Raw genomic sequence first — 11,813 nt, 5'->3', positions numbered from 1 at the left:
ATAGTGTGAGACCCTGTCTCAAAAAAACCCAAAAAAACAGAAAAATAAACAGATATTGAGACATCAAAAAATAAAACTCCCAAAAACATAAATAAATAAAGTGAAACCCACAAGAGACCAATCAAATTACATGAGTCATCCCTGCCTTAGAATCCCAATGATGAATGTAACTGTACTGTATACCTAGACTGTACCAATAACCTCAATAAAAAAGAAAAAAAATACATAGTGAGACCCTGTCTCAAAAAAACCCAAAAAAACAGAAAAATAAACAGATATTGAGACATCAAAAAATAAAACTCCCAAAAACATAAATAAATAAAGTGAAACCCACAAGAGACCAATCAAATTACATGAGGGTCATCCCTGCCTGTACTTTTTAATTTTTGTTTTTGTAAACCCAGGGCCTATGCACTGAACTCCATCCCCAGCATTTTAATTTTTTTTTTTTAATTTTGAGATAAAGACTCCCTAAATTGCTAGGTTGCCCAGGCTGGGCTCAAACTCTCAATCCCTCCTGGGCCTCCCAGAGAGCTGGAATTACAGGAGTGCACCAGCTCTAACCTGTACTTTTGAGAAGCACCAGTATGGAACTCTGAGGACGCTCTTTGCCCCGGCAATAGGGAACGCTACGCCGTTCAGGCCAGTGGTCCGAGCCAGGATGGCCACGAGCCTGTGGACAAGGAGCAGACTGAAGGTCTCCATGAGCACATGCCAAGGGCATGAATGTGGAGCAGGTACTCTGCTAACTGCAGTAAAACAAACAAGTCATGCCCCACCTCCATTATGGAGGAGGAAAACATAAAGGCTGAAGAAGAGGGAAATTGTCTCAACTCCATGTCATCTGAATTGAGAAGGAGTAAAGATAAAACTTCTCAAAAATCTGGTAATCTGTCCTGCAAATCTTAGACACTGTCTGCAGGAAATATTTTCTGGCTGGATTGGCTTGGAAGCCAGAGTCTCAGATATACGGACCTGTGGACATTCATCCACGCTACATTATTACAGAGTTCCTTGGTGCCTGTTAGGGCATTTTCAGAAGCAAATCATGTTAATAATGAACTTTTTGTCATACAATTTTATATTGACATACAATCCTATTAAAAGAAAAATAAGACTTACTTTGCTGTGATGGAACCATTTAAAGTCTTAGAATTCAAAGAACAATATAACGGTGTCTGCAGAACAACTTCAAATTTTGGTAATACTGAAAAAGAAAAGAATCTTTTAAAGAATCTATTTTACTATCACCTTCTGCAGACCAAAATTTAAAAATAGAGTCATTCTGAAAGAGTTGATAACTGGTCATACTTGAACTTAGATCCATGAGGATCCAAATACATTTAACACAGAGGAAAAGCTTTGTATTTTATTCAAAATCAGAAATCTTTACTTCCATCAATTTTGGTTTTTTTGCTTTGTTTTTTTGTTTTTTCCCAGTACTGGAGATCAAACTCAGAACCTTGCGCTAGCAAGGCAGGCACGGTGCCACTGAGCTACATCTCAGGCTCGTAAATCAGTTTTATACAATTAAGCTCAAATGCTTTATAATTAATACTGTCTAATATAAAGCACTCTGACAGAGTTTTACTTTTTTTTTTTTACTTTTTGCCTGATCTATAGGAAATTTTTTCTATAACCTCATTGACCAAAGAAGTAGATGAAAGTCTCATAAGCAGACACTTTACTTTTCAATTAACATAAGATAAATATCACAAAAGCCCATGAGCATTTGGCCAAGGAAATCAGATGCCTCCTCCCGGACACGTCAGGCTGGCATTCAGTCCCTGTGCCATGCCGAGCAATGACACACACCTGCCCAGCGCAGTACAGTGAGACATGAAAACAGGCTGCAAACCGTTCTTATAGGTCAGCACTGTGCAAAGAAATGTGAGCCCCGTATGCAGTCACATTTAAAAAGCAAAAAGAGGCAGGGTATGGTGCCGCACGCCTATAATCCCAGCACTCGGGAGGCTGAGGCAGGAGGATTGCTGTGAGTTCAAGACCAGCCTGGGCTACACAGTGAGTTCCAGGTCAGGCTGAACTACATAGTGAGACCCTGTCTCAAAAAGAAAAAAAAAAAATGTAAAGAAAAATGAGTGGTTGGTTTTTGAAATATTTTAAGCAATGTATCCAGAACCTAATCTAAGTGTAACCTACATAAATGAACTATGAATGCACTGTTTGTCTTTCTCCTTCTTGCACGAAGTCTGGGGAGGCTGCAGTGAGCTCCCAGGACCCGCTGCGTGTCCAGCTCTGAGCGGCCATGTGAGGAGAGTGCTCAGCTAACTACGGCCAGCGCCAGCCAACAGTGGCCTTTGGTATCTTTAATTGGTGAAAAAAGAAAAAAGCAAAAGGACGGTGTAAATGTTACGTGAAATTCAAGGGTCGGTGTCTACAAAGTAAACTTGGCTATCGTAGCGCAGGAACATTCGCTTGCACACTGTCTGCGGCTGCTCTCCCAGCAAAGCTGAGCGTTAGAGAGTATTATAAAGCCTCCGACACAGCCTGGCAAACACTGCTGACTACATCCTGAGGGATCCGGAGACACAGATCAGAAAATACCACATGAGCTGCAGGCACCGGAGCCACAAAGGCGTCCACCAACTACTTTCCTGAATGTCTACAGCCTGAATGAAATGTGGCACAAGTCAAATAAAAAGGCTCGGGGCCGGGGACGTAGCTCAGTGGTTCTGGCACTGGCCTCACAAGCACAAGGACCTGAGTTCGATCCCTGGTACCAAATTAACTGATTAATTAATTAATTAAAAAGGCTCATATATAAACCCAAAGTAGCTGTATACATTCTCAGTACTCCTTCTACATGCAAGAAAAACAAAATAGCTGGACCCACGCTTTTATCTGTGTGTTTTCAAGGCAACTCTGCAAACACAGCACCCACCAAGACCATCTTTATCAGCGTTAACCAAGTACTGTAAAACTGTGGAAAGCAGTGCGCGTTACGTTTGGGGGTTCTGTTTGTGGGGCTGGGACAGAAAACAAGCCCACAGAGCTCTATGATCCTCCTCCGTCTCAGCCCTGATGGTAAGTGTTTAAATAGGCAAAACTTTAAATATCTGAGCATCACAACAGAGCACAGAAAAAGGAATAAACCACGCTTAAGAAAAGAGAGGCATAATGAAAGCCCAAGTAACATTTTTTTCTACTTTTTTTCTTTATAATAAGATTTTAGGATATTTACAAAGGAAAACAAATGTTTTGACCTATAAAAAACACCAGAATTTTCTCTCCATTGGAATTTTTACTTTAACACCTACCTCGAAAATGTATCTTATTTCAGTAAAAAGTAATAAATTTTTCTTTCAAAGTAAATTGAGGCACACTTACCATATTCTGAGACCTGAAATGATTGATAATATGTCTGGCCCTGTTGGGAGAAGGGAAAAAAAAACAAGAAAATCTGTGAGTTCTTATTTGATTATTTCGCATGCCTACTTACCTGCACTATAAAGGTTTATAAAATTAATTTTAAATTATATTTATAATGATTTAATGAACAAACCAGTTTATTTTACTTGGGGAAGTTGTTTTTTTTGGTAGTGGAGATCGAACCGGGGACCTTGCACTTATGAGGCAGGCGGCAACACCACTGAGCTAAATTCCGGGCCCAGAGAAGTTTATTTCCATTCAACTGCAACATTGAGCTTGTGAGATTTCAGATGTTTTCTTCCCGACTTGCTTACATAAAAAGGTGATCTGTCACTTCAGTGACCTATTTAATTTGACTTCTATTATTTGCAAAGTAAGAATTAGATTAAATTAAATAATTCACAAATTTATGAAACAAACAACATATACCAGACTCACAGGAAATTGCTTCAAATTTGTTTCAGTCATCACTATTGAAAAGGCAAGGAATAAAATGAAGTTACAGATAATTCAAATTCTTATAAATAGTCAAATATATAAAATCAACATTGACCAATGTCTTCCACCTTTCTAACTCCTTAAACTATTTTCTCATGTAACCTTTCAATCAATAAGTCTTACCCTACTTTAACATGTATAGCTATTTCCTTTTCAAAGATCGAAAAGAAAATATGTGGCCTATTTCGTATCATTTTTATAACTCTGTAACTGTCAATTTTAGATCATAAGTAACAAGAACAGAACCTTTTCAAAATACTAAGTAATTTCACTAATAAAATTTGTATTCTTATTCCCTAAACTTATCAAAGCAAATATGCAGATGTAACTAGAAAATAGTAGATCTTCTTTTAAAAAACTATTCTTAATCTAAAGCATCTGGACAGTACTAGGAAGTTTTTCTTAATCTTAAAGGAAGAATATAGTTCATTTCAAAATATAAAACAAATGTAATTACTTATGTGATAACAAAATAGTTGTCTAAAACCTGGTTTCCATATTGTCATTTAAGAGCTGGGCGTGGTAGTGCTCGCCTGTAATCCCAGCACTCAGGTGGCTGAGGCAGGCGGATCGCTGTGAGTTTGAGACCAGCCTGGGCTTCATAGTGAGTTCCAGGTCAGTCTCAACTACATGGTGAGACCCTGTCTCAAAAAACAAAACAAAAAATATGGTCATTTAAAGAAAATGAAATGTGTAGTTTTGATCCAGGTCTTAAAACTGTCCATATGTATTGTGCCTTTCTTAAATTATTTTCATGTCATAAACAGGAATGCTATAATTATATGGCTATGACTCATGCCTAAATTCTAACTTGTCATCCTCAAAATCAAATCAGGTTAGTAACCTACTTATATTTCTTAGGGGTTTTGTTGTTGTTATTGTTGTTGTTGTTTTGTTTTTTTTAAAAGAAAATCTACTATTTTTCCAGTTACATCTGCATATTTGCTTAATCCCGTCTCACTCCCAAGTGGCTGGGATTCCACATGGAAACCACCGTGCCTGGCTGATTTGCCATCTTTCTGTTGTCCACCTCCTTCCCTCATTCAGGCTGTATACGTTCTCGAGCCCTTTGTTTTCTCAGTATTTCTAAGCATCTTTCAGACTCTTCCTTGTTTCTTTGAACTTCTCCTGATCCTGATCTATTGGCCCTACTGATCCTGAGGAACTCATCAATTCTCATGTTTTCACTGCCCATATCTCAATCCAGTGATTCAGACTCAACAGTACCAAGAATCAACAAATGGGATCATATTAAATAAACCTGTGCACAAAACAACCAAGACAGGGGCCCATCCAGCTCCCAAGTATCCAGGAAACAAGAGCTGCCCCTGTAAAAACCGATTTACGAACTGTATTAAACTACCTCAAGACAGTGGCTATCAACAGATGCTTGCCTGCAACTTCTCAAAATGGATGAAAGTCTTCCCCATCTAAACAAAAAAGACACAAGAGGTGACCAAGGCATTGATAAAATACCTCATCCCAAGATTTAGACTGCCTTTGACCTTGGGTCACACCACGGACCAGCACATATAGCCAAGATATTCTAGGAGCTCACACAGATGTTAAAGATAAAATAGAAGCTTCACACAGTCTACCAGCCACAGAGCTCAAAATAAGTACAACACATGAACCAGACACTCAAAACAATTCCTGAAGAAAAAAGTGTCAAAAAAAAAAACCCCACTTGAGGCCAGGGATACAGCACAGCAGCACAACCCCTGCCTGGCAAGTACAAGGTCCTGAGCTCAATCCCCAGTACCAAAAAAACAAAACAAAAAAATACCTGAGATGAGATCGAGTCCTCCCCATGATCCTCCTGTGAGTCCAGTACACCACCACCAAACAAACTGGGTATTTCCACATATAAAATTTTGTTCAGCAGGCCACACCCAATCACAGGTCAATAAAGGGCAATCTTTATAAACTAAAAAATTGTCCCTGAGAAACAATACAAGCTTTGAGAATAACCCTACAAGACATCCATAACCATATACAAGAAAAATACACATAAGACCCAGCACATCCATTCAAACCTGGGGACTTTGTTTGGGCCAAAAAATAAAATAAAATAAATAACATCCAACAATCCTAGGGACCATATAGGATAGGCCTCATACTGTAAACCTGTGTGCCCCCTCTCTGCTAAAATTCCAGAAACTGTATCTTACATCTACCACAGCTTGCTAAAGCCAACTGCTCAAGACAAGTAGACCATCACTTCTCGGCCTTTTGGCTATGATCACATGAAGACAAGTAGACCAGCCAACAGGATCCAGACCACCTGAGCCAGCAATCCAGCGACAACATCAGGCTGCCACCAGAGATGACAGCCCTGCTCTGGTCACTCTGGAAGCTGACCAGTCCACACATGGCCAAAGCTTAAATATCAACATAGAGTCACAACGACAACATAAGTTCCTTATCCTTTTGTTATAATTCTCCCTAGCCTCTCACTGCTACTTGTCAAAAACATTGTCGGCCATAGAGACTCTGAGAGGCACAGCACCACTAGACTGATGGCCTTAACCCAGTACCAACTTCTGCTCAAGTAAGTTGGGTGTTTTTGTTTTGTTTTGTTTGTTTGTTTTTGGTACCATGGATCAAACTGGGGTCCTTGCACTTGTGAAGCAGGTGGCGGAACCACTGAGCTAAATCCCCAGTAGGTTATACTGAGGACCCCTTATGACAAAAATTGATAATAATGATGATGATGATGGTGTACTCCAGTAAAACTTTATAAAGAGTATCAAAAGAGGGAATGAAGCAGGATTTAAAGAAAACCAAGTCCTTCCTGGCCCTGGACAGTCTTCCCCCTGCCACCATTCCCTCTCTGTAGTTGTAACTCCTTGTTCTGGTACAGAAAAAATTAACAACTATGTCCTGTAAGCAAAGCTCATCGTACTATTCTCATATGATTCATAAGACACTGTCTTCTTTCAAGGCAAAGTTACAAAACTGCCTGCTTTTGTCCTGTGAACTCACTTGCTACATCACTAGAAAAACCACCCCCGTCCACAAAATATATAAAAACTGGAATATCTCTTTGTCCAACTCTCAGCCATTTTAAACACAAGAGTCCACTGAGCCGGTATATAGAACTTAAATAAATCCTCCTGATTCCCATTTGGCCTCTCCTGTTTCTTGGAATTCTGCAACACTACAAGAAATGTAAACATTTTGTACTACAATCATATACTAATAAAAAAAATTTTTTTAAACAAAAAAGAAAACAGGTGTCAAGCTGGGTTTGGTCTTCGGGCCAGGGTTTGCTGACTCATGGTCTAAAAAAGGAGATTTATTTCCAAATTGTTCTATGTGAGTTCTAGCTGAACTTAACTAAACCTGACTAAATTTAAATAAAACCACGGAGCAAAAAACACAGGAAAAATAAACATAAACACCTGGTCTTTTGTAGGAAGTACAAGTTTCTTTTAGGACATCATTTCCCTTCTATTTCAGAAGAATTTAATCTGCTGTAAATGAGTTTTTATGTTAATTGTACCTCGTGAAAAGGGTCGAAGTTATCATTCACTCTGCCAGCAACCTGAAGGCTTAAATTCTTGGGCTCCATGTCTTCCAGGCAAGCTCCTTTCCAAGTAAGAGATAACGTGACTCATCAACACCTCAGAGTTTCTTTCCCCAACACGGTCACTACTCACCGTCGGGAAAAGCACACATATTCACTCTCTGTTTATATTAGATGTAGGTCTGCTTTGATTAGATTTTCTAAACAATTTCTAAGGCAAATACAGAAAAGAAGAGCCAGCGCATATTCTCAGAAACCTCTGTAATTTAACCGGCCCATTCCCTGAACAGAAAATTCAGTGTGAGGGTGCGTGCAATGGAAGTCAGTCAGATGAAGGGGAAAGAGAGAAAACGTTATTTTCCTACCCTTCTAAGAAGTATGCTACGACTGAAATACAATTAACAGACTCCTGAACTGCTGAAACTAGCCAGTCACGGAATTTTCCTTCTCTAACGACAAAACCATCCAATTCTTGAAAGCGTTTCTATTTTTAACAAGTCTGAGTGAATATAGAACACTACATAGCCATTTAAAAATACACTTAAAATGTATGTCAATTTCTTTCAACTCACGCTCAGGGAGTAAGAAGAAGTGCTTAGAAACAGAACTAAGCATCCAAACACGCTATGATGTCCCTGATGATTATTTCCATTTCCTAATAGTCCGCCTTGGCACGTAGCTCCAGCATTAAGAGAAGCACTGAAATTTTTAAATCGGTACATAAAAGGATATTAGAATGGAACGATTTCAGACCCAGTTTGGGCTTTGGCCCCAAAGACAACAGATGCAAAAGACATCCCACAGGACAAAGCCAAGCGCAACACTGCCGTGCAGGACTGGCAAAAGCAAGCTTCCAAAAACAGTCTGCAACTCTTAACCTCACACGCAGGTGAAGGCCACAAAAGGGTCAAGGCAGAACTAAACAAGAAGGGAATTTTCGGAGAGTGTCTATGAGCGAGGGGCGACATACACCCCACCTCCCGCACAGGTGCAAGTTACTTGCTCCTCATTTTAAGCCTTGCAGAAACAGCCTCAATGAGACAACCCAGAGATCTGAATGTGTGTCCTTGGGAGCATCTTCAGGCTGTCGGCGGCCAGGCTCTTAACCCAACCAAAAGGTCTAAAGAGACCGCCAGCACTGATCAACCACACCGACAGCACAGCTAGGAGTGTGCTGTATCAAGATGGTCTGTGCCTCCTCAGTGTCAAAGCAAAGAAAGTGTCAGAATGTTCCTCCACCTGTATTTGCAGAAAAGAGTGACTCAGTGTAGGACTGTTTTCCATCTTGATCAAATCAGCCTCAGGAGGGGCAGGAGGTGCCTGCTCCAGATGCCCAGAAGCTGACGGCAGAGTTATGAGCTGCCTTTCAGAGGAGGTGGTTCAAAGGCATGCAAGGCTCTTGGATAAAAGACCTCCCAAGTGTGCAGAGTCCACAAAGGAATTCTACGAAAAAAAGATGTTAGCTCTAAATAAACACCTACTATTCCTAGAACGTTCAGTGCAAGTAGTTGACAACAGTACTGTAGAGAAGAATTAAGTTGCCATTTTTGTAGGACAAATATTGGGAAAGTGTTTGTTTTGTTTTGTTTTGGAGACAGGGTCTCTCTGTGTAGTTCTGACAGGACTTGAACTCACTATGGAGCCCAAGCTGACCTCACACTTACGATGATCCTCCTGCATCCAGCTCCCAAGTTCTCGGGATTGAAGTCATGCACCCAACCTAAATATTGGGAAAATTTTATGTCTTATCTTTACGTATCATGTAAAGAACGTCTTACTCCTTGCCTCTCCTTCCTCCTAATTCAACCTGGAGGAACTAAGAGAGGCTGGGGACAGGCATCAGACCAAAGAAGGTCCAAGGTGGGTGAAGGGAGCACTTGAATTTCTAGAACGGTACAGATTAATCAGTGAATGTAGACTGTTATGTGTGTATGTAACCAAAAATGACAGGACCTTTTATTACCAAAGAATAACCAGGAAATTTTCTCTGCATTTTACTGCAAGAAGCAGCGAAGAATGAGCCCCAGAGGACAGCCTTGAACGTTCTCTGATCCCAGCTCCACACCCTGTTCATTACCCAGCAATGCCGTTCAGCAGAATAGATAAATACTAAAGATGCCTAGCTATTCACATTTATCAGTACATCTCAAAATGTAGTCCAAAAAAAAAAAAACAGGATTTCCTGGAGAGTTTATTTAAATTCAAATTCCCAGGCCCTGTGCCAAAACAAGCACACTGTGACCTGGGAGTGAGGCGTGGACCAAGCATCTTTAACAAGCAGCCCCCACGGCAGGTCCTGACATAGGCAGTCTCAGGACTACAGTTAAGTCTAAGGGAACCGGAGCCCAGGGCACCCTGGTGTGAGCTCAGCTGCCAGTTTGCACCTGACACAGAGATGAGAAGAGGGAAGGCTGCAGTTCCCAAGGGAGCAAGACTTGGGGCCTCGCTCTTTTTTTTTTTTTGCTACCAGGGGGCGGACTCGGGTTGCAGTTCCCAAGGGAGCAAGACTTGGGGCCTCGCTCTTTTTTTTTTTTTTCGGTACCAGGGATCGGACTCGGGTCCTTGTGCTTGCACAAGGCAGGCCATCGAACCGCTGTGCTAAATCCCCGGCCCAGGCCTCGCTCTTGATCTGGGCACTCAGAGGAGCATGAGCATGTGTGGGTCCCTCCAAGGCCTGAGCTCCAGAACTCATGCAGGATGAGAGCCATCACTCCCGGGAGCTGTTCTCAGTCACCAGGGTTAGCCCTTCTTTGCAAGAATCTTTAAAACTGACTTCTAGCATCCCAGAACACAATTTTTAAAATCATAAATGCAAAAACATTTGAAACTAAATGCAGCATATTCATGCAAGGGAATATTACTTGGCTTTTAAAAGCGAGAAATATTTCACATGTGCTAGAACATGAACAAACATCCTAAGGACATCAAACAAAGTCACGAAGGACATAATGAATGACTCCACTGATACAGGGCACTGAGAATTATCATCATAAGTCACAGAAAGTAGACAGGCCTTTGCCCAGGACAAAAGAAGGCAGGAAAATAGAACCTATCTTTAGGTACAGAGTTTCAGTTTCACAAGGTGAAAAGAGTTCTAGATAGATGGGTGATGATGGATGGATGGATAGATGGATGGATGGGTGGGTGGATGGGTGGTAGTGATGCTTGCACCATAATCTCAGTTAACTTAATACTAATGAATTATACACTTAAAAACAGTCAAGATCATAAATTTATATGTATTTTACCACAGTAAAAAAAAAATTGGGGGAAATTGAAACTATTTGGAAGAGCCATAAGTACCAGTAAAGAAATAAAATACCTAGAGAAATACTGCAAAAAAAAAGAAAGAAAGAAAACATAAGCTATGTCTAACTTTTAAAACAAGTCATAGGGCCGGGGATTTAGCTCAGCGGTTCGGTGGCCTGCCTCGCAAGCGCAAGGACCCGAGTTCGATCCCCAGTACCAAAAAAAAAAAAACAAGTCATAATGGAACCAGACCACCAGTGAACTGGATGGAACTGCACTGTTGCCCCCAACCACCTGCAAGGTGTGGATCCTATGCCCGGACCATGGCCACCATCCAGCGCTAAGCCAATCTGTGTTTTGTTTTCCCACCACCCGATCTGATCTTGGACAAGGCCAACACTTGGGGACAGAAGACGAGAAGGCACAGCAAGCCACTGCCTAGCCATGACCGTCTGCTGACATCAAGCCAGCTGCACGTCTTGCTTTCCCTTGGCATGGGGCAGCAGATAATGGACTAATAAACCAACCTGATCCTGAAAAAGACCAACCCCAGAAGAGAGGAAGTAAAGCTGGAGAAAAACCAGACCCAGGGAGAAAGCACGGACCTGGCCAGAAGTTTCAGGGATTCCAATATTACCCACCCAAAGTGACTGGGAGAGACAACCATGGGAGACCACTGAGGAGGGCGTGCAGGTTAGACATATGCCTCCTGAGAAGTTAAAGCTCAGGCTAGGGAGGATACAGGCCCTGCCCTCCACAGTGAAAATCAAGGCCCAGTGAGTGTTGACATTAAGTCCAATAGTCTGCGTCAAGACCACCCAGTGGCCTATATCCAGCAGAGAACAGGGGGCCGATTGCTCATCCCATCTATCAACAAGTACGCACCTCAGCTTGGACAGTTACCACAGTCTGGGGTGAACAGAGGGGCTGCTGGTGCAGGAAGGAATCCCACAAACTCACAGGCCTAAGGCCAGGCAAAGAAAATCATGACTTACTAGATTCCAAGACTGCAGATCTGAGAAAACACTCATTCAAAAACAGAGGAAATTTTTAAATCTTGTATTATTTATCTCTTTACTTTATCCATGGGGTTGGAGTTTTTCTTCTCTCTCTCTCTCTTTTTTTTTTTTTTTTTTTTTTTTTTTTT

General features: G+C 41.2%; 1 protein-coding gene across 1 annotated transcript in view; it reads right to left on the bottom strand.

Annotated features, from left to right (window-relative positions):
* The window catches only part of Cd109 (CD109 molecule), a 122,604-nt gene that overhangs the window by 73,625 nt on the left and 37,166 nt on the right, over nt 1-11,813 (bottom strand). The window contains exons 6-7 of the mRNA XM_010641203.2: nt 3,349-3,388; nt 1,123-1,207 (exon numbers count right to left, since the gene is read on the bottom strand). Coding sequence (XP_010639505.1) covers nt 1,123-1,207; nt 3,349-3,388 — 125 coding nt within the window. The remainder of the gene's footprint in view (nt 1-1,122; nt 1,208-3,348; nt 3,389-11,813) is intronic.

The sequence above is a fragment of the Fukomys damarensis genome, unplaced genomic scaffold (assembly GCF_012274545.1).
Source record: "Fukomys damarensis isolate Sample0158 unplaced genomic scaffold, DMR_v1.0_HiC HiC_scaffold_27, whole genome shotgun sequence".
Taxonomy (NCBI): domain Eukaryota; kingdom Metazoa; phylum Chordata; class Mammalia; order Rodentia; family Bathyergidae; genus Fukomys; species Fukomys damarensis.
The sequence above is the reverse complement of the archived record's forward strand: the minus strand, read 5'-3'. Positions and strand labels throughout refer to the sequence as shown.